The 19,805-nt window shown below is 50.7% G+C and overlaps 2 protein-coding genes across 8 annotated transcripts in view; one reads left to right on the top strand and one right to left on the bottom strand.

Annotated features, from left to right (window-relative positions):
- Positions 1 to 323: 323 nt before the first annotated feature.
- Positions 324 to 3,112, top strand: Myog (myogenin). Its single transcript, XM_005330324.3, has 3 exons — positions 324 to 897; positions 1,635 to 1,716; positions 2,220 to 3,112. Exons 1-3 carry the CDS (start codon positions 352 to 354, stop codon positions 2,339 to 2,341), a joined length of 750 nt encoding a protein of 249 aa, XP_005330381.2. The 5' UTR covers positions 324 to 351; the 3' UTR covers positions 2,342 to 3,112.
- Positions 3,113 to 8,119: 5,007 nt separating this feature from the next.
- The window catches only part of Ppfia4 (PPFI scaffold protein A4), a 50,654-nt gene continuing 38,968 nt past the window's right edge, over positions 8,120 to 19,805 (bottom strand). For 5 of the 7 annotated variants that reach the window (XM_013360814.4, XM_021729856.3, XM_040278012.2 and 2 more), the window contains 6 exons: positions 17,949 to 18,046; positions 17,255 to 17,430; positions 14,811 to 14,879; positions 11,009 to 11,186; positions 10,639 to 10,746; positions 8,120 to 10,384 (listed from right to left, as the gene is read on the bottom strand). In XM_013360814.4, the coding sequence (XP_013216268.1) occupies positions 10,688 to 10,746; positions 11,009 to 11,186; positions 14,811 to 14,879; positions 17,255 to 17,430; positions 17,949 to 18,046 (580 nt within the window). In that variant the 3' untranslated portion in view covers positions 8,120 to 10,384; positions 10,639 to 10,687. The remainder of the gene's footprint in view (positions 10,385 to 10,638; positions 10,747 to 11,008; positions 11,187 to 14,810; positions 14,880 to 17,254; positions 17,431 to 17,948; positions 18,047 to 19,805) is intronic. The other 2 variants (XM_021729855.3, XM_013360813.4) reach the window with 1 other exon arrangement.

Below are 19,805 nucleotides of genomic sequence, written 5' to 3'. Positions count from 1 at the left end.
GCTGCTTCAGGACCAGCAAGGAGAGAGCAGGCAGGCCGCCCGGCTAGGAGTAATTGAAAGGAGCAGATGAGAGGGGGAATGTGTCCTCCCCCACCTTCCCTGTCCCACTGGGGCTGCGGAGAAATGAAAACTAATCAAATTACACCCAACGGCCTCCCGACCCGTGCACAGGAGCCGCCCTGGCCATGGGGCAGGCTGGCTGGGTGGGGTGGGGGCCACGGGAGAGGGAAGGGGAATCACATCTAATCCACTGTAAACGTCTTGATGTGCAGCAACAGCTTAGAGGGGGCTCAGGTTTCTGTGGCGTTGGCTATATTTATCTCTGGTTCCATGCCAGCGGGGAGGGTTTAAATGGCACCCAGCAGTTGGCGTGAGGGGCTGCAGGAGCTTGGGGGCCAGAGGCAGGAACAAGTCTTTTCCGACCCCATGGAGCTCTATGAGACATCCCCCTATTTCTACCAGGAGCCCCGCTTCTATGACGGGGAAAACTACCTGCCTGTCCACCTCCAGGGCTTCGAGCCACCGGGCTACGAGCGGACTGAGCTCAGCCTGAGCCCCGAGGCCCGGGGGCCCCTGGAAGACAAGGGGCTGGGGACCCCCGAGCACTGTCCAGGCCAGTGCCTGCCCTGGGCATGTAAGGTGTGTAAGAGGAAGTCGGTGTCGGTGGATCGGCGGCGGGCAGCCACGCTGAGGGAGAAGCGCAGGCTCAAGAAGGTGAACGAGGCCTTCGAGGCCCTGAAGAGGAGCACCCTGCTCAACCCCAACCAGCGGCTGCCCAAGGTGGAGATCCTGCGCAGCGCCATCCAGTACATCGAGCGCCTGCAGGCTCTGCTCAGCTCGCTCAACCAGGAGGAGCGCGACCTCCGCTACAGAGGCGGGGGCGGGCCGCAGCCCCCGGTAAGTGGCCATGCACCTGCCTCAGGGGTAGGGCCCAGAGGGAAGCGCCTGGATGGTCTCTGGATGCCATAGACGGGCTCAGTCACAGGGTTGGAGCAGGTGCCAGGCAGGGCCTTGAGAGGCCACAGGACCCCCTCTTTTGTCAGGGCTAGGCTGTGTCCCCAGGCTCTTAAGACAAGATAAAGGCATTGAGCAGGAGATACAGATGGGGTGGGGGCCCACTGGCACAGGACTGCAGAGGGGTTTAGGAACAAGTCCATAATGATCCTGAGTAAAGTGGAGAATGAATCCCCATCCCTGGGACAAAGCCTAAAAAGCCAGGCCACTACAGCCAAAGCAGCCTACTTTGCTCCTTACCCCATCCCTGTCCCAGGTAGGGTGGAACAGATAAAATCCACCCAGAGTCACTGGGACCCTAGCAAGCCTGCTGAGAAGTCACCCTAGTCAGGTCAGATACTCTGCCTGGTCATCCTTATCTCCAGGTACAGGGAAGCCAGAGACCCTTTTTGCTGGTGTTTTGTGAAGGCAGAACCATCATCTAGGACGGGAGCCAGGACAGGCCTGGAAGCAAACATTCTCTGTAGTGCAAACATTCTGGAGTGGGGGTATCCTGGGCTGGAGGGTCCCAGCTTGTGGTCCACCCTCCAATCCCACCACGGTTCTGCCTATTCCTTGGAGGCAGAGACACATCCAAGGATGGCTGTGCCCTGACCTTGGGCTTTGCCTCTGACTTGCAGGTGCCCAGTGAATGCAGCTCTCACAGCGCCTCCTGCAGTCCAGAATGGGGCAGTGCACTGGAGTTCGGCCCCAATACAGGTGGTAAGTGAAGCCTGATTCTGGTTCTGATCCCTCCACCCTTCCCTAGGGGTTCTCCCCTCTTACCTCAGTCCTTGCTCCAGTCCTCTTCCTGTGGCTTCTCCAGGGACCTGCTGACCCCAGGGCCCCAAACAGTGGGCTGGAAGGCCCTGTGCCTCCTTGAACCCTTGACCAGCTAAAGAGTAGCAGTTGCAACCTTCTGTAGCTCCCTAGCTGATGCCTGGTGACTGACCTCAACCAGAGGAGACTGTCCCTGCCCCAGGGGTCCCTGGGAATTGCTGAGTCAGTGTTGCACAACTGGGCCCAGCAAAGGGCAATTCCAGTCTCCTGGGATACACTATCCTGGCTTCACCTTGGAATAGTTGCTTCCAAATCCTCTGCTAGGGGAATTCAGAGACCAGGCACACGCCTGAGGCGCATTCCTCTGTCCTAGTAAACCTGTATCACTCCAAAGGCCTCATCCCACTTCCTCACCTAGGTAACCCCTCCCCACCTTCTCCTTACAGATCATCTCCTTGCAGCTGACCCTACAGATGCTCACAACCTGCACTCCCTCACCTCCATCGTGGACAGCATCACAGTGGAGGATGTGTCTGTGGCCTTCCCAGATGAAACCATGCCCAACTGAGATTGTCTGCCAGGCTGGGTGTCCATGTGAGCCCCCAAGCTGGCCATAGGTGCCACCACTTCTGCAGCGGTGGCCTTCTAAGCCAGGTTGTCCTGATGCCAGGAAGACAGCCTTGGGCTGCCACAGGCCAGACTATCCCCTTCCTCATCCATATAAGGTTTATGCACCTCCCAGCAAGGGAACGGATGCCCTCAGTTAGCTGACTCCTTAAGAGCAGAGGGCATCCCCTTTCCAAGGAGATAAAGCAGGGGACCAGAGCGCCCCCTTGTGGATACCTCCCGCTTAGGGGGGCAAACTCAGGAGCTTCCTTTTTATCATAATGCAGCCTTTAATTCCACCCCTCAAATGAAATGGTTTGAGAGAAAAAGACAGTGTCCTGACCTGGACAAGTGTGCACATCTCCTGTCCTGGTCTCTTCCTGATGCCAGTGGCTGGGCTGGGCCTGCCCTGAGTTGAGAAAGAAGAAAGGGAGAGGAACAACCCTCTGTTCCCAAGTCCCTGGGGGGCCAAGCTTTTGCAGTGAATATTGGGAACCTTCCAGCAGTTTTATGTTTTGTTTTGTTTTGTGTGTTGTTTGTAAAGCTGCCATCTGACCAAGGTCTCCTGAGCTGAAGTTGCCAGGGACAGGCAGGAAAAGGGGGCGGGACTCTTGGGGTGATTTCTTTTGTTAACTAAGCATCGTGTGGTTTTGCCATTGTTTTGTAATTTTTTTTTTTGCTAACTTATTTGGATTTCCTTTTTTAAAAAATGAATAAAGACTGGTTGCTAGAAGAGTGTCCGTGATGATGTAGAGGGAGGGGGGTGACTGACAGCCCCAACCCCTCCCACTCAGCCATTCCAACACCTTCCAGGGGCAGGGCTTCCAAGGATTCCAAAGACTGCAGTTCCAAAAGCGCTGTGGGCACCCCCTTGAGAGGGTCACTAGGCACTGGGGAACCTGCTTTCTACCATTACAAGGGGAGCTGGGAGGGTGTGATTCATAGCCTGGATGAAGACCAGACTCACAGAAATGCTTGCAGGACACAGAGGAAGACCTTCTGAGTGTTCCACTGCTCTTTAACTTATAGATATTGCTCAAGTCTACTGCATTCTAATTTTTATAGCCCAGTAGCCTGGCCTTCAATTAATTAAGCATGCTTGTATGCTCACATGCCCGGAGCACCCACAGCCAGGGCAAGGGGCGTATCACTAGAATTTGTGGGGATTTCCTCTCTAATCCCTGTCTCTCCCTCCGATCCACATTATCAGAATCCCTATAGAGAAGTGGGAGGTGACTAAATCAGAGCAAGGGGCAAATACTCTCACTTCCTTGTTGGCCAAATAGCACAACCCCTCATCTTCCCTTCCCTCCAGGCAGAGGGGGATTCCTGCCCCTACCTTCAGCTCAGAGATGAAGGAGATTCTGCTGGGGAAAGGGGGTCACAAAGAACCATCAAAGGAAGAGAAGCTGGGTTTCTCTTCATTTGGGATGCTGTTTTTCGAAGATTGGCTTCCTAAGGGGGGAAGGTGGGTGGGAAACTGAGAACAAAGATTTATGGATAGAGATTACATAAGGATTATCTGGGGAGTTAACAGAAATTTAGAATTGAAATGGACCAAGAACACCTACTAAAAACTTAATATATATTAACTCCAACTGCTTGGGGCTAAGTTTGTACGATTTATTGCAAATTATAGGTTTCAGAATCATTACAGAACAGGTATTCAGAGCGTGGTATGTTCCAGCCCCCATTCAATTCTCTGGGGCCCTTGACAACTGACTCCACCCAGTTTAAACTATCAGGTGCTGATGACCATCTGTACTTGCTCTGGGCTTAGGTGGGCCATCTCCCCACACTTGCCCTCCTGACCTTGCACCTAGAGGGGGGCGGGGCTAATACCCTGACCCCAGTTTCTCTAAAAGCTCTGCCTGAGAATAGGAACAAAGCCTCAATGGAGCCTAAGAGAACTTGGGGTGGGATGTAGAAGGTAGGTTCTTGCTGAGGCCTGCCTGTCCCAAGTAACAAGTGAGGGCCGCTCCTACTGGGAACCACAGGTTGGCCTAATCTGCCCCAGTGGCAGGATTTTCTTTTTGAGTTTGGCACTGAGTTTAAAGGCTCTATAGGTTATTTCCATGACTCTTAGCCCTGACTCCCTGCCCTAGAGTGAGGAAGGCAACCAGCTGGCCACCATGCCTTGCCTCTAGAATCCACATTCACTCCCTCACTACCCACCAAAATACTCAACTATGAAGGGAAGGGGTTCTTCTCCCCTTGGGTTCATTTCCTCTGCCCTGGCATCTCCCAAGCTCCTAGGGAGGATACAACTCCACTGCATCATTCAATGGTGACCTTCCTGTCCCTTGTCCTGCTTCTTCCTGGGATCTAGAGCTGGCCAAGAAGAAGGGTGCTCAACAACACTAAGGAGCTGATGGGCTCTGGGATTGCTGGAAGTTTTTTTTTAAACAGTGCTGGGGATTGAACCCAGGGCTTGCACATGCTAGGCTAGAGTTCTACCACTGAGCTACATCCTCAGTGCAGGATTCATTTTCAAAGTCCATTCCTTGGGCAGGGGATGTGGCTCAAGCGGTAGCGCGCTCGCCTGGCATGCGTGCGGCCCGGGTTTGATCCTCAGCACCACATACAAACAAAGATGTTGTGTCTGCCAAAGTCCATTCCTCTCCAGTTATCACGTCAGTTGGAAACTGAGGTTCATATTCACGCAGTCGGGCCTCAGCAATAGAGTCAACAGGTCCTGCCCTTGTTACCTACCTACTTCATCACAGTCTTTAAGTCCACGGGGAGAAACAATTTGCTGGAGCTGCACAGGTGTGAATGGCAAACAGTGACCCAGAGGAGGCCCGGCTCACTCAGCATTTTCACAGAATAAACAACTGTCATCAAAGGAGCTCTGTTAAATTAACAAATCCTTAACCTTCACTATAGAATTACAGATAAAACTCCAATTAATGAATAATGAGGTGGAGTTCTTTAGGGAAATTAGCTCAATCTCCTTCTTCAGTGGAAGCACCTACCATAAATCAAGCTAGGTTAATCAAATGTCACCTAATTATGGACATTAGGGAATACACTAGAATGAAAAGATAAGAATCACTTGAAATTGGCATATCAGTTGTTAGTGTGGAAACAGGAACTTCTTAGATAATTACTGGGAATTGCAGAATGCTTTAAGTACTATTTGTACACTCCAATAAACATTCTTGGTATCCAACTTCTCCAGGTAATTTATTTGGCGGGCTGGAAAACCTTTTTAATGCTGGTGTAGTCGGTGGTTGGACCAACTGGAGAGGGAGATTAGGGGGCTACAATGGAGGGCGAGAGGGGAGGAGCCCCTTCAACTCAGATATCTGTTGATGGGTAAGACACCATCCCAACATGTCATGGTTCTTGGACTTCTTTAAATTCCTGCTATCCAGGCTCCAGGCTCGTGACTGGAACATTCCGGGCTGAGCCGGGGACTTTGCTAAGGAAGCACAGCCTAGGCCTGGGTGGGAACCCACATCACCACCCCTAGGCCACTCAGCTGTGCCTCCTCTCTGACCTCCAAAGACCCAGACTCCCTGCCTCTCAGTCTGCTTAGAACATTCCTAGAGGGGGAAAGGAAAGTATCACTGGAAAGAAACCTAGAGCCTTCTTTCTTTTCTACAAATGCTAAGAGAAACATGATGCTGGGGGTCTCATCTCAAGCTCAGCATGTCCCAAATCAAACCCACGTTTCCACATGAGCCTGCTCCTCTGCATCCCCACCCCAGTGGATGGCAACGGGAGGAAGGCATGGTTTTCCCAGCCCCTCAGAGCTCATTCCTGTGGACAGCTGGTCACCAAGGCTCATGAGTTCTGAAGGGAGGGGGAGAGGCCCGTATGCGCTAGGCCAGCACCTTCCCTCACCTTCCCTCGCCTCTGTCTGCCCTTCCTGGCTGTGTCATGTTGCTTTGTCTTGCTCCTCTCTAGTCACCTGTGCTACGGACTCTGCCTCCCTTGCTCCATCAGTGTTGGGGCACTGATGACCACGAAAGGAGACGAGGATATACCACGCATTATGCTGAATGTACGGGAGTTTGCCATTTAGATGAACAGTGCAAACGTGGCCCCGTGACAATTGATAAGCCATCTGAGTGGCACAGGCCATCTGGGAGGTGGGGAAAGAGCTGGGGAAGCTTGGAGAAAGCATGAGTTCACTTAAAAGAGAAGCACGTAACATTGCCAAGCTCTCCTGGTCCTGGGTCAGGATTTTTAACATCTGGATTGTGGCCAAGGACCCCACAGTTTGGCAGACCAAGTTTGACAACTCTCTCTTCCCAGCTCTGTGATATTAGCCTTAAAATTTATTGTTCTATATAAATACAGGTTTGTAAAGATTAAATAAATTAATCGACTTGGTATGTGCTATGGGTAAAGTTTGTTTCTCCAAAAATTCATAGTCCCCAATGCAACAGTATTAACAGGCCTGAGCCAAGACCAGTGGCACACACCTATAATCCCATAGACTTCAGGCTCAGGAGCTGAGACAGGAGGATGACAAGTTTGGGGCCAGCCTCAGCAACTGAGAGAGACCCTGTTTCAAGACAACAAATAAAAAAGGGTTGGGGTTATGGCTCAGTGACAGAGAGCAGCTGGATTCAATGCCCAGTTCTGCAAAACAAATAAAAACAGGCCTTTAGAAGGTGATTAGGTCATGAGGGTAGAACCCTCATGCATGGCATTTGTGTTCTTATAAAAGGTCTAGGAGCCCAGTTAGCCCTTCCGCCCCTTCCACCATGTGCAAATGTTTCAAGAAAGCGCCGTCTCTGAGGACTGGGCCCTTGCCAGACACCCACTCTGCTGGCTTGATCTTGGACTTTCCAGACTCCAGAACGATAAGGAATAAATTTCTGCTATTTATAAATGACCCAGTCTAAGGTATTTTGTCATAGCACCAGAACAAACTAAGAAAGAATGGCTAGAACAGTGTCTGGCACACAATTCCCACTAATTTTCAGCTCTTACTAATATTAATCCTTTAACAACCCTCTGAGATAAGGTTGGTTAATTATTCGAATAAGTACCTCTAAGAATGCAGAGAGCAATGAGACTGACCTAGAGAAGTGTCCTCAGCCCAGTATGAAGATAGGCCAGGAGACAACAATGACCCTCAGCATGACAATGTGCTATGAGCTGGGGGGCTAAGGACTGCTGGTCATCTATTATGCTTGGGAAGGGCAGGCATTATCTCCCGGGTGATGCTTGAAATGGCCTGAAGACTTGAAGCTGCAAAGGCAAGAAAAATAGTGGGGCTGCATTCTGGTGAGGGGCTGGGTGGACTCGAGACTGACAGAGAAGAGGGCCAAGGAACCCAGTCATGCATGGCTTCATATGGCCACCAGGAGGAGGAGCTGGACCCTGATTTAGAGGTGGCAGGGATTTAGAGGTGGCAGGGAGCTGCTGAAAGGGCACACAGCAGCAGCTCTGGGAGCAGTGTGAACAGCACCAGCCGAGGAAGCCTGGGCAGGAGATTCAGAGATGAAAGAGGAAACAATCAAGCCCGGGAGTCGGGCTCCTCACCCCTTTCTCTTGGCCTCTTCTTTTGTGGACCAAGCAACCTAAACATGAACTTCCCCATCAATCCTGTGGTTGTATAAGTAAACAGAAGGTTATCAACTACAAGTTTTGAAAACATTGATACTTCCTTTCCAGAGGATAGCAGCCCTTGGGACTCTGAAAGGAGCTGGACCGTCAAGTGAGCTCAAAGTTTGTTTGTTTTTTTGTTTTGTTTTTAAAAAGGAAAAAGGACCAGAGGCCATTTGTACATTGTCTTAAAACCAGGTTGTTTATTGGTACGCACATACTCACACTCACACCCACACACACCCACACACCCACTCCTGATGCACTGAGCCAATACAGTACTGAGAAGGGGCCTGGTGAGACACAGGAGGCTGGTGAGGAGGGCTCGGGTCACTGGTGACTCTCAAGGAAAAAAATATATTGACTATGAGGCAAGGGGTACACCGAGACAACCACCTTCCATCACTGTGTAGATGCCACTTCATCGTCTCCCTGCAACACTCTTCAAGGGGCCCAGCTGCCGCCTATGACAAGGCCAACCATGATAAGGTGAAGATGCAGAGAGAAGAGGCTAGAGCTGCCTCTCCTACGCAGCGAGCCATGAGACTCCCCTGCGGGAGGCAGATGGCCTTCTGCTGCTCCACTCCACCCATCTCAGGAACCTGGAGTATGTTCATAATTTCAACATCCGTTACCCAAGAATAGGGGCGTGTTCTCTCTACCCGATTCATTGTATGCTCTGTCTCTATTCCTAGAAGCCTGATGGCAGGAAGGGCAGGAAGCAATGACAGAGAGCAAGGGCAGGTGGTTGCCTGGCCCAGCCCAGGGAAGAGGCCCCTAGACACACCACTGGACAAACTCCCTCTACTAAGAGGGAGCATCAGGCTCTAAGTCCCAGGACAGCTCCAGGTTCCAGCAGTCCTTCAGGACAGGGTGTTGTGGCCCATTACTCCACCTGCTAGCCTAGCCCTGCTCAGAGCCAAGTGGAACAGGCTGCAAACCAGCTGCTCCGGCCACCTGTAGGATGGTGCTGCACTGGCATCTCTCCAACTAACACGCCCAGACACCCTCCCTCTCCTCTCACTTGGATGAAGCCCTAGATCCCATCAACCCATGAACTTGAGTCCCAAGCACTTTCAGGCACCTTGGTAAGATGAAGGAATGGGTAGGGAAGAGAGATTTCTGGGAATAGTATTCCTCCCAAACCAGGACCTGCAGCCCTCTGCCCATTCCACCATGCTGATAGGGAAAACAAAATGGTGAAAGCTGGGTGGGTCTCAGAAATTTCTGGAGGTGACAGTCCCTGCACAGCAAAAGAGTCCTGAAGAGGGTTGGATGATTTAGGGACAAGCAGGAATGATTTCCTTCATCAACACTACATTTCCTAGGCCTGGGACATGATTCTCAGAAGGGGAAGCTTTTTCTTCTCAGCAGGTCAAAGGAAGGAAGCTTCAGACTGTCTTTTTCCCAAATCTGCTTTTAGGGTCAATGTATATTCAATCCACTGATCGGGTTCATTTTTAGGGGGCTGGGATTACTGAATAAGTAAGGCAGAGGAGGATGGGGAAGAGATGCTGGGGTCACAGTGGGCAGAACCTAGTGGGATCTGTTCTGCCCCAGGGTTATGATGCACTCAAGGGTCCCTCCTCCCAGCCCAGATGAAGCTCCACCCTTTGGGTGGGGCTGGTATCATTCCTACTGTCCTTTGAGCTTAAGGCTACCAGAGGTCATCAGCTCTCCTACTAGCTTGCCTGCCTACCCGGCTTACTGGGCATGGGGCTAAGAGTTTCCCCATCCTCACCTTAGCCCAAAACTGAGGTCCATTTTGCTCTGATTCTTCCCAAACTCAAGTTTGGGATTCAGTTTGAGTGGGGACTCAGAATTTCTACCTCAGGTTTCCTAGATCCTCTCCTGGCCTCAGCAAGTCCTCAAGGCAGAAGCTGCAAGTGGTGGTGATGGACTGGGGGAGGGTGGAGCTGAGGGTGCCAAAACCAACCCTCAGACAATCTGGCACAACCAGAGTGGACAGGGACCAAAAGACCAAATAGCCCAAACAGGACAGTGTGAAGTGACACCTTTTTTTGAAAGGGCCATCTCAGTCCTTGGCCCAGGATCCTCCTGGTGGAGGGCACAGTCCAAACAAGGCCAGGTCCAGAGGGAGGGTGAGGTCACAGCCACTGCCGGCTGCCCTTCTCTCTTCCCCCAGAATCCCAGGCATGGACAACCTGAGTGCCTCCACAACACGGGAGACCCCAGCCACAACCACGAGACTTACAAAGGACACGCAGTGGGATTCAGGAGTAGTGGGATGTCGAGGGATAGATGAATATATTCTGAGATCCAGGGTAACCGGAAGGTCACGGACGGACGAGACTAGGAGCCGTGGAAGAAGGGGAACGAGCAGGAGGGGTCAGGGCCGGCTGAGAGAAGGACGCCGGCCCAGGCCGTGGCTAGTCCCGGAAGGCGGAGAGCATGTGTCCGTAGAGATAGTGGGAATGAGCTGAGAGAGAAGAGAGGCACGCGCTGTGGGCGGGCAGGCAGTCCCTGGGAGGCAGCTTGCGAGGGGTCTGCGGCATGCTCCCAAGCACAAAGCGCCCCAGGCCACACGAAGCAGGAAGGGGCAAGCCGGGCAGTGCTGGCGAGCGGGACTGGGGTGGCAGGGCCAGGTGGCAGGGCCAGGCCGGCGGCCAGGGGCAGGCGCGTGGGGCCGAGCGCAGCAGCAGGCGCCCGAGTCCCAGGGCCTGGCCCACTTACCCCGAGCCAGGGGCACACCCCCGTCAGACCCGGGGCGGGAGGGTGGGGGTCAGCAGGAGTAGGTCCGAACCGTGGAGGTCTCCAGTCTCTGCGCCCCCGCCGGCCCGGCTGGGAGGAGTCGGCAGCGGGAGAACACACAGAGCGCGGGGTTAGTGCGCGCACACGCTCACTCGCGGGCCGCAGCGACACACTCCTCGGCAGGGGCTGCCCGCAGCGCTCCCCGCGGCAGCCGTTAGTGCAGTGTCAGCCCAAGGGTGCGAGGGGCCGCTAGCTCCGGCCGCGCGCCCTCCACCCGGTTTGGCCCGGGACTCCTGGTCTGGAGCCCGCGCCCAGCAGGGCCTCGGCCATGCCCAGCCAGCCGGTCACTCACCTTCAGGCATGACTTTCTTGGGAGGGCCGGGAGGGGGCTGCAGGGTCCCCAGGGAGGACACGCGGAAGCCTGCCGGGAGCGTCTCTGCCGAGGTGCCCAGCATGCCACCGCTGTGGTGGTCCCGCGGCCGGAAGCGTTTCCTCCAGGAGGGCGCGCGGCGGAACACCTTGTCCTCCCCCTGCAAGGTGGAGACACTCAGAGGCCCAAGGAGGTTGTGATTGTCACTCTCACTCCTTGCCCCAGGAAGGGCAGTTGTGGCTAGTTCTGGAGATACTAACTACTCCCTTTGGAAAGAAGGGACAAGGTCACTTCCCCTTTCTAGTCCTCAGTTTTTCCACCAGTGGATAAATCTGGAGTTGAGGTGGATGACTTCCATGGGTCCTTGCAACTCTCTAATGTATCCCAGGAGGAAGAACGGGAGAGCCTTCTGGTCAGACCTGTCATCTGGCATTGGACTCTGCTTCTCTACCCACATTAATCTTCTAAGCCTGAGTTTGGGGTACCCATTGGACTTTCAAGGTGTTCCTCTTCTCAGCCTCCCATAGAAACACACAGGACAGTCCTCACACATGCTCTCCTGTCCTTCTGCGTCCTAAGACTATCACCCAGGTATCCTGGAAGAGCAGTCAGGATACCTGACTTCCAATCTTGACTCTGCCATATTACCCACTCTGTGCCCTTCCGCAAGTTAAGTGACCTCTCTAAGCCTCAGTTTCCTCCTCTGTAAATCAGGAACACCAACATCTGTCCAACTACTTCTAAGATTACCTATCCAACAGGATCAGATGAGAGAACCCTTTGACAGTGATGGGTGATGACCAGAGACATACTCCAAAGGACATGACTGGCAGTCCCGATCCATCTGCCACCTCACAGATGACACCAAGTCTCCAAAATAACTATCTCTACTAGAGGGCACCAGGGCCACAACCCTACAGGATGCTACCCTGCAAAGGCCTCCCACTCCACCCTTTAGAGCCACATCCACCCTGCTTTGTAGTCACACCTCATTTTCTCCAGCCCCTGTTTTCTCATTTTCTCCCTTTCTCTTGGGAGAAAGAGCCCAAGGGTGCAGGCACAGTGATCCCCTCAGAATTTGTTTTTGTTTTATTTTGAGACAGAGTCTCCTTGCTTAGTTTCCCGGGCTAGCCTTGAGTTTGCAATCCTCCTACCTCAGCCTCCTGAGTAACTCGGATTATAGGTATGTCACCTGGCTTGGCTAAGATTGTTGTTTGAGCCCTTGGAGGCCAAACGTTCTAATCAATTCTTAGCACCAGGTATCTCTGTCACAGCACTAGTTCCAGTAGCATTTTTTATGGATTTAGGAGATTATTTCATTATTTTCTTCCTCTCCTTCTTTTACCTGCTCAATCCCTCCCTCCCCCTACCCTTTCACTTTATCCCTCTTTTCCTCTCTCTCAAATTCTATGCTCCATGATTGCAGAAACCGTGATCTTTTTTGTTCCAACCAATGTCTCCCCAGCTCCTGAGTAGTGTCTGGGAATACTGTAGGCATTCAACAAATATTTGTTAAATAATAGGTGGCAGTGGTTCCCTACACAGGAGTCCATTCCTGAACTTGGCAGGGACCTGCGGCTTCCTCATGTCCTGCTCTTAACTAGCCTGGAGCCCTTTCTCTCAGCCCCCATTTCCACTTTCAGCCAATCCCAAGGACTTCCTGCTGTATTCCTCCTCTGTCCCCTAAGAAGCCCATGTTCTTCCTGTCCCTCTGGATTTCCCTTCGGTCCTGATCTCCATGGAGAGGGAGAACTTGCTACAGCTTTTCAGAGCCTTGAAGTTGGAGAAAGGAAACAGAACCAGAACTGACAGGACTAGTAGCAAGACACGGCTCCAGGTTGTTGGAGAAGCACTAGACAGCTAGATAGGAAGCAGCTTCCACAGGTCTCTGCCCAGCCCCCTCACCAAATTTCACCCTTTCCCAGGCCTTGGCTTCTGCTTTAAGCTCCCTGCAAGAACCAGTCCTCTATAGTCCCACATAGAGTTGCCACTCAGAAACCTCACTGTACTGACCAACGGCATCATCCACTCAACTCCATAACTCCACCTCAAAGTCTTATAGATCAGCCAGCCATGCCAGCTTCCAGTAGGTAGCAGGATGCAGGGGAGAGAGCACAGGAATCAACACACATCTACTTTAGTTCTGTTCTCTACACCTCAACTCTGCCCTTTTCCTTTTCAGTGCTGGGGATTGAACCCTAGCACATGCTAGGCAAGTGATCTACCACGGAGCTACAACCCAGTGAAGTATTTCTTTAAGCTTCAATGTCTTCATCTCTAAGATGGTGATAGTAACCCATTCCTAGATGGGGATAGTACCCATTCCATAGATGACTGTTAGCACAAAGTGAAACATCTGTAACATTGTGCCACCCTGCCTGGCCTATCCCAGGAACACAGCAGGCATTCCGAGTATTTCTGTAAGAACTGAAGGAATAGATAATTTTCTAAATTAGAAGCACCGTGCTAATATAATGGGGCTCATTTTTCCAGATAGCAACGAAGAAAGCTAAGATCCTATCTAGGTGTGTGTGTGGGGGCTAAGTGGTAGGCAATGGGAAAATTAAGATCTCTGAGAGTGGGGACAGTTGGGGAGTACGAATTTATCTCCTTGATTGAGATACAAAGACACATACAGACACGCACGCGCATGCGCGTGCACACACACACACATACGCGTGCACACACACACACATACACACACACACACACAAACACACAGAGAGTTACCACCCTCTGACAATTTCAAGGTACCTCTGTGAAGAAAGCATACCTCCACAAATTCTGTGTATTCCCCAGTGTGTCCTGTCTACTAGGGCAAGGCAATCACTCTACAAAGGTGGTTTTTAGCCTTGTTAAACCCAACTAAGAAACAATGATCTGACTGAAGATGGAGAAGCTAAAAATAAATAGTCTGGGCCCTTTATAAAACTTGTTTGGAGCCAAATCAGCTACGGCAGCCATGACAGCCAAGGGCAAGCAAGGTTGGTGAAAGGAAAGTGAGTGGGGGCAGGGAAGGTGGGGCTGAGGAGGAGTGTGTCCTCAGGAAACAGGTGTGCAGAAGTAGCATCTCTAGGGGAGCACTATGGCTCAGGATGTCAGGGTTGTCCCTAAACCCAAAGGGAAGGCCTGAAGAAACTAGGGGCAAAGGACTGTGTCTTCAGCGGCAGGAGGGCTGCAAGAGGGAAACTTCCACGTGGAGTGAAGGGAGACAGAAGAGTGCAACTAGAAAGCTGGGATGGTAAAGCCGGAACCAGTTTTCACTGCATCAGGCTGCACTGAGGAACAGGGAGCACGGCAGCCATTCAGCAGCCTCAGCAGAGCATCTGTCCCCAAACAACCACACTACATGGGTGGGTTGCAGTCTTACTCTGCAGGCCAGAGACATGCTGGCTGTCAGCACTGAAGACATGGGGTCTCAGAGACCAAGGCAAAGGTATGATCCCAAAGATATGACCTTGGGGGAAGACCTTGGACCCTACATACTTAGGAAGGCTGGGCCTAGAGTTGGAAAATTCTAGAAGCATAATTATAGGGGCCTTCAGCCTATCAGAAAGGAGTTTCATAGACTTCTTCACAGCCCATTGCTACCCAAGGCAAGCCCAGCTAAGCCTGACCTGCCACCCCAATCCCCCAACCCCCTATCATCATCTCTATCCACTCTGGCTCCCCTCCCTTAGGCTAGCCCACCAATGATCAGTCAGGGAAAGAAGAATTCATGAACTTCAACCCAACTGACCATGACCAAATCCCCGAGGCCCTGAATTCATGACCATGTACTCACATCATCCAGCTTCCGGTCTGTGCCCAAGGCCAAGAGGTTATTGAACTCTCTCTCCATCACCTGGCGGGCCTGGAGTCCACAGGGTGAGAGAAAGGAAGGTGAACAGGGCATAGTTAAGGATCTTTATATCATCTTTCACCTGCTTCCTAGGGTCCAAGGGCAGAGATGTGGCAGGGCTTGATACACTTAGTCCTTCACACTTCTGAGGTTACTCCTCCAAGCAAACCTCAGTGTCCTCTTGGAAATGTTAACCTTTAGGTTCTTTCATATGGTGAAAACAGAAAAAAAAAATGTAAAAATTTTTTTTAAAAAATAGGATCCCAGAACATATGGATGGAAAGGCTTTACCTACTGGGAAAACAAGCAAACATTTTGTCTACAAGGGGAAAATCATGTCTGACTACCTTTGGAGGCAATTGGGAGATAAGTATGCAGACCACAGATAACCAAAACAACTTATCTGGATTAAATAAATCTATTTGCAAGGTTCCATATCATGAATTTAAACCAACAGCTCAGTCATGGCTGTTGGTGGGCCTGGGCTGCATGATGTACAGAAGCTTTCTCTAGACCTCCTAGAAATGAACTCACAAACATTGCCAGAAACAGGAATGTTTTCAAAATTTTATGCCAACAGATATTTTTGACCATTTTAAACAATGGACTCCATATTGGATCAGATAGTATTTCCCCCAACAGCTAATATGCTAAATGAATGAGTCAGGAAATAAGAAAGGCTAGAAAGCCATAGAAATGCTGCTGCTACAATTTTCAGAAATATTGCCATCTACAAAAACTGAAGGCAGCTGGGCACAGTGGCACACACCTGTAACTCCAGCAGCTTGGGAGGCTGAGGCAGGAGGATCACAAGTTCAAAGCCAACCTCAGCAATTTATTGAGGTCCTAGGCAGTTTAGCGAGACCCTGTCTCAAAATAAAATATAAAAAGGGCTGGGGATGTGGCTCAGTGGTTAAGCACCCCTGGGTTCAATCCCCAGCACTCCCCCCAAAACAAAACAAACAAAAAATAACTGAAGGCATTTTGAGATAGGAAGGAAAAGAAAGAGAAAAGCCCATTTTGTGATAAATAAAATTAACCATAGCTTTCTGCATCAGTCTTTATAGTCTAATACTGTCTTTATCGGTATTGAGAACATGATAGTCCTACACATGATCTTAAAGGAGAAGCCTGATAATACTTTCAAGGATCTCATGATGCTGTTCCTCTGTGTTGTGAATGGTCAAGTGGACAGGTATCAACTTCAGAAACACCTTGCAGAGCTGTATGAGTGAGCAGGAAGGTAGCAAGTGAGTTTGAGATGGGCAAGTGTAAGGAAATTGCATTTGAGGGGACATCTGAGATCTTTTTAGAGAAGAGGGGATCTGCACTATCTATTTTGACTGGTTAGGAGGGGTACTATAGGACACACTGGCCCAGTGTGCTACTATCACCCCCAAAGGCCAACACACACCCCAGAACTATAGCACAACTCAGTACCACCCTCCCTCAAGCTAAAACACATCTGCTCCCAGAATAGCCTGTGCAGCCCTGGTGGCTGAATTTCAAAAGCGATCTGACAGCTGCAAACAGTCCAGACAAGGGCAGCTAAAATGATCAGGGACAGAGGCAAGTCTATATGAGGAAAGGCTAAAAGAATTAAGACCACTCTGTCTGGAGAGACAAAGGCTTGGGCCCAGAGGCAACATACTCAGAGTTTATGAAATTCACAGTTCTCACAAAAGGTGAGAACTGATCAAATATAAACATCCTTAAAAAATCTAAACTAAGAGTTCCTTCCCCAGGGGAAGCCTGACAGGGTCATTTTTAGGACAAATAAAATCAGGAAGTACTTTATACAACTGTTAGTACTTCTAAAATCCATTACCCACAGGAAGTTAGAAAGGCCAAAAATATAAATAGGTTCAAGAGAATTTAGATACATTCTTGGATGACAGCTCCATAGTAATTATGAAAGGTAATTTAAGGAGATGTCTAATCTTTTGAGTTGTTGCTGGGCAGACAAAGCCCTGGCGCTGAAAGGCTCTGGGCTGTGCTAGCAGGTATATTTAGCTTTCTTAAGCCTGAGAGGCCAGGAGTAGGTCCCTAGGATGGCAGACAAAAGAGATATGGGCTTTCTGGTCCCCATGGGGACCAAAGCTAGTTCTCCTGTAAGAAAAGTCAGGTCAGAGAAGTTGTTCAAGGAAAAGGAATGCAGAGTGTTGGCAGTGGAGGTCCCCATAGCAGTGTGGGGACAAAAACAGACATCTTCTCATGTGAAAAATCATATTCCCATGAGCCTTCGCCAGGCATAGGGACCACTCTTGGAGGTTTGAGGGCATTACAATCCCTCTGGGGCATGCCCAAGCACAGCCCCCTGCACACATACACACCAGGAAGAAAGAAAAGAAAAAAGAGTGAGACCAATTGATTAAAGGGCTGCCCACCTGGGTGTTCTGCGTGGGGATCTGGAGGACCAAGGCCAGTGTGTTATGGTCAAAGTTCTCATCCAGAGCCAGCAGGGCACCATGGACACCACTCTCTTGCAGGTTTCCTGCATAGTCCCGAAGCCCAATAGACTGTACCCAATGAACCACCTGGTCATTGGTCCAAACCAGCACATCTGGAGAGTAGGAGAATAGAAGGAGCAAAAAGAGACATAGGTTTGGCCCAACCTCCCCTCCAGGGGTCTCTTGACTCAATGTCCCATCACTCTGCTGTTTCCCACCCTTCCCCCAACCTCCCATACCTTGTCTCTGTCATCCCTGATACCTTGACTCCTGGAGAACCAGCCCCACCTCACTGTACCCCTGCCAGCCTGCAGGACTTGGGATAAGGCCACTCTAGAGCCTCTGAAAGAATCTTCTGCCTACCCAGGCCAAAGTGGCCTTTTATTCTCCCACCTTCAAAGTCTCTTCTAAAACCTGCCTCTGTTTCTCATCCAACCCCACCCAGATCACCAAGTTCCATGAGAAGAAGCCCAGTCTGCAGCACTGTCCCAGGTTAGGACTGCACCTTCCTCTCCAATTGGGAGCTTCCCTGAGCTCAGAATGCTCTTTCTCCACCCAGCCCAAGGAAGGGACCAGCAGGCCAGGCTGCTCCGTACCTTTCTGAGGCCCCCACCAGGCCTGACCAGCTTACCCTTGATCTCGTGCTGGCTCTCTTCCCGCCTCTTCTCCAGCTCCTTCCGGTCGTAATTCAGTCTCTTCAGACACATGATGCCATACTGAAGGCTGGTCCTGCAGATACACAACCCCCAAGCCAGACCCTCAGCAGGGCTATGTCTCCCATGGGCCCAACATTCCGCAGCAGCCACAGCAGATCCAGGCCTGCTGCCTCCGCACAAGAGTGCCCTAGCCCTCTTGTGCTTTTCCTGCTGCGGAGGCCTGCATGTGACCCTGCAGAGGTTATGTCGTGCTCTCTGCTACCCTGCGTCCTCCTTCTCAGCCAGGGATTGGACCTGACTTTTAGAACAAAAGTGCTTTGAACATGTCCTTTCTCTCCAGGCACTGGAATGGCAAGACCTCTACCACCCATAAGTCAAAGAAAAAGCAAAAGCAAAATACTTCTTTACCTCCCCATTTTACTCAGAGTCCTTTCAACAGCCTATAAGATGGATGCCTCATGACCTGTTCCCTTACCTCACATGTCTCACTCTCCCTCTGGCTACTCTTCCCTTGCTTTCTCTGCTGTAGCCACATGACATCCCTGCTGTTCCTCAAACACAGCAGGCTCCCTAGGTCTGGGTGCCTCAGGGTCTTTGCACTGGCTGTTCCCTCTGCTTGGAATACTCCTCCCCAGTCTGCTGCACAGCTCACTACTTCCTGTCCTTTAAGCATTGCTCAAATATCACCTTCTCAGCCCAATTTACCAGTCACCTTGTTCATCAGATTGGAAACTGCACCATTAGCACCATCACACCCGGCCCACACTCCCAATCTCCCTTACCTTAGACTAATTTTTTTTCTACCACTTTTTATCTAGTAACATACCGTAGTTTATTGTTCCTGAATTGTCTCTCCCAGTTAAAATGTAAGCTCTACGAGGTCAAGGAGCTTTGATTTGTCCACTGATCTTAAACATCTAAGTACATAAGAGGCCCTGTATAAACGCTGAATGAGTTAAATGGAATAATTCACATAAATTACTGAGAGTACTTAAAGAGTATGAGGTCATCATAAGCACTGAATAAATAATAACTAAGCCAGGCTAAGATGAGAGCTGCAGGTTAGAAGGGACCCTACAATCAACAGTTCCAGCTTTTCCTAAGGCAGGAGTGGTCTCCACAGCATCCTCCAGAGCAGTCACAGAGCCAAGACCTGAACATGCCCAGTGACAGGGGACTCACTACCTTCTCAGGGGAGCTTACTGGGAGAACAGCAGATTCTTGCTTAACTTAAATACACTTTTGTCCTTCATTCTTTCTTTCCCCAACCAGAAAATAGAAAGAATAGAAGTTTCCTCCCAAATGCAGTTTTGACTTTACTATTGAGGCACTGTAAGATTAAATCATGCAGATTATTCTCTCTTTTCTTCTCAGTTCTACTCAAGAAGCATCTCTTCCACAGCTCAGAGACACCATTTCTAGGAACCCTTTTCCGGCTGAGCCACCTGTTTAATGCTCAAGCCACTGATTTAAGTCCTGGTCCCTGCAAGGGACATGAACGCAAACAGCGCATGATGGCAAATACCCACGAATTTTAATTTTGCTATAATTCTCACTACAATTACTGAGACTTTGAAAGCTGTTGCGCAGCACGGCAAAACCATAAAAGACCTTAAGTTTGGCCGCACTAGGTTTCAATAGCAGTTCTGCCACCTGTTAGCTGAGGGGCACTGTGCATCTGTGAGAGGGGTCCTATCTCTATATTGGAGTTGTGGTGAGGACAAAGGTGAGTGACTGGAAGGGTTTGGTCCAGCCCCTGGAACATCGCAGGTGCTCAGAAATGGGACCACTGTTAGGACGGCAGTTCTGATTATTGCGTGTGCGGGTTCTAC

Source organism: Ictidomys tridecemlineatus, chromosome 10, assembly GCF_052094955.1.
Source record: "Ictidomys tridecemlineatus isolate mIctTri1 chromosome 10, mIctTri1.hap1, whole genome shotgun sequence".
NCBI lineage: Eukaryota > Metazoa > Chordata > Mammalia > Rodentia > Sciuridae > Ictidomys > Ictidomys tridecemlineatus.
This window is presented reverse-complemented; position numbering and strand designations above follow the sequence as displayed.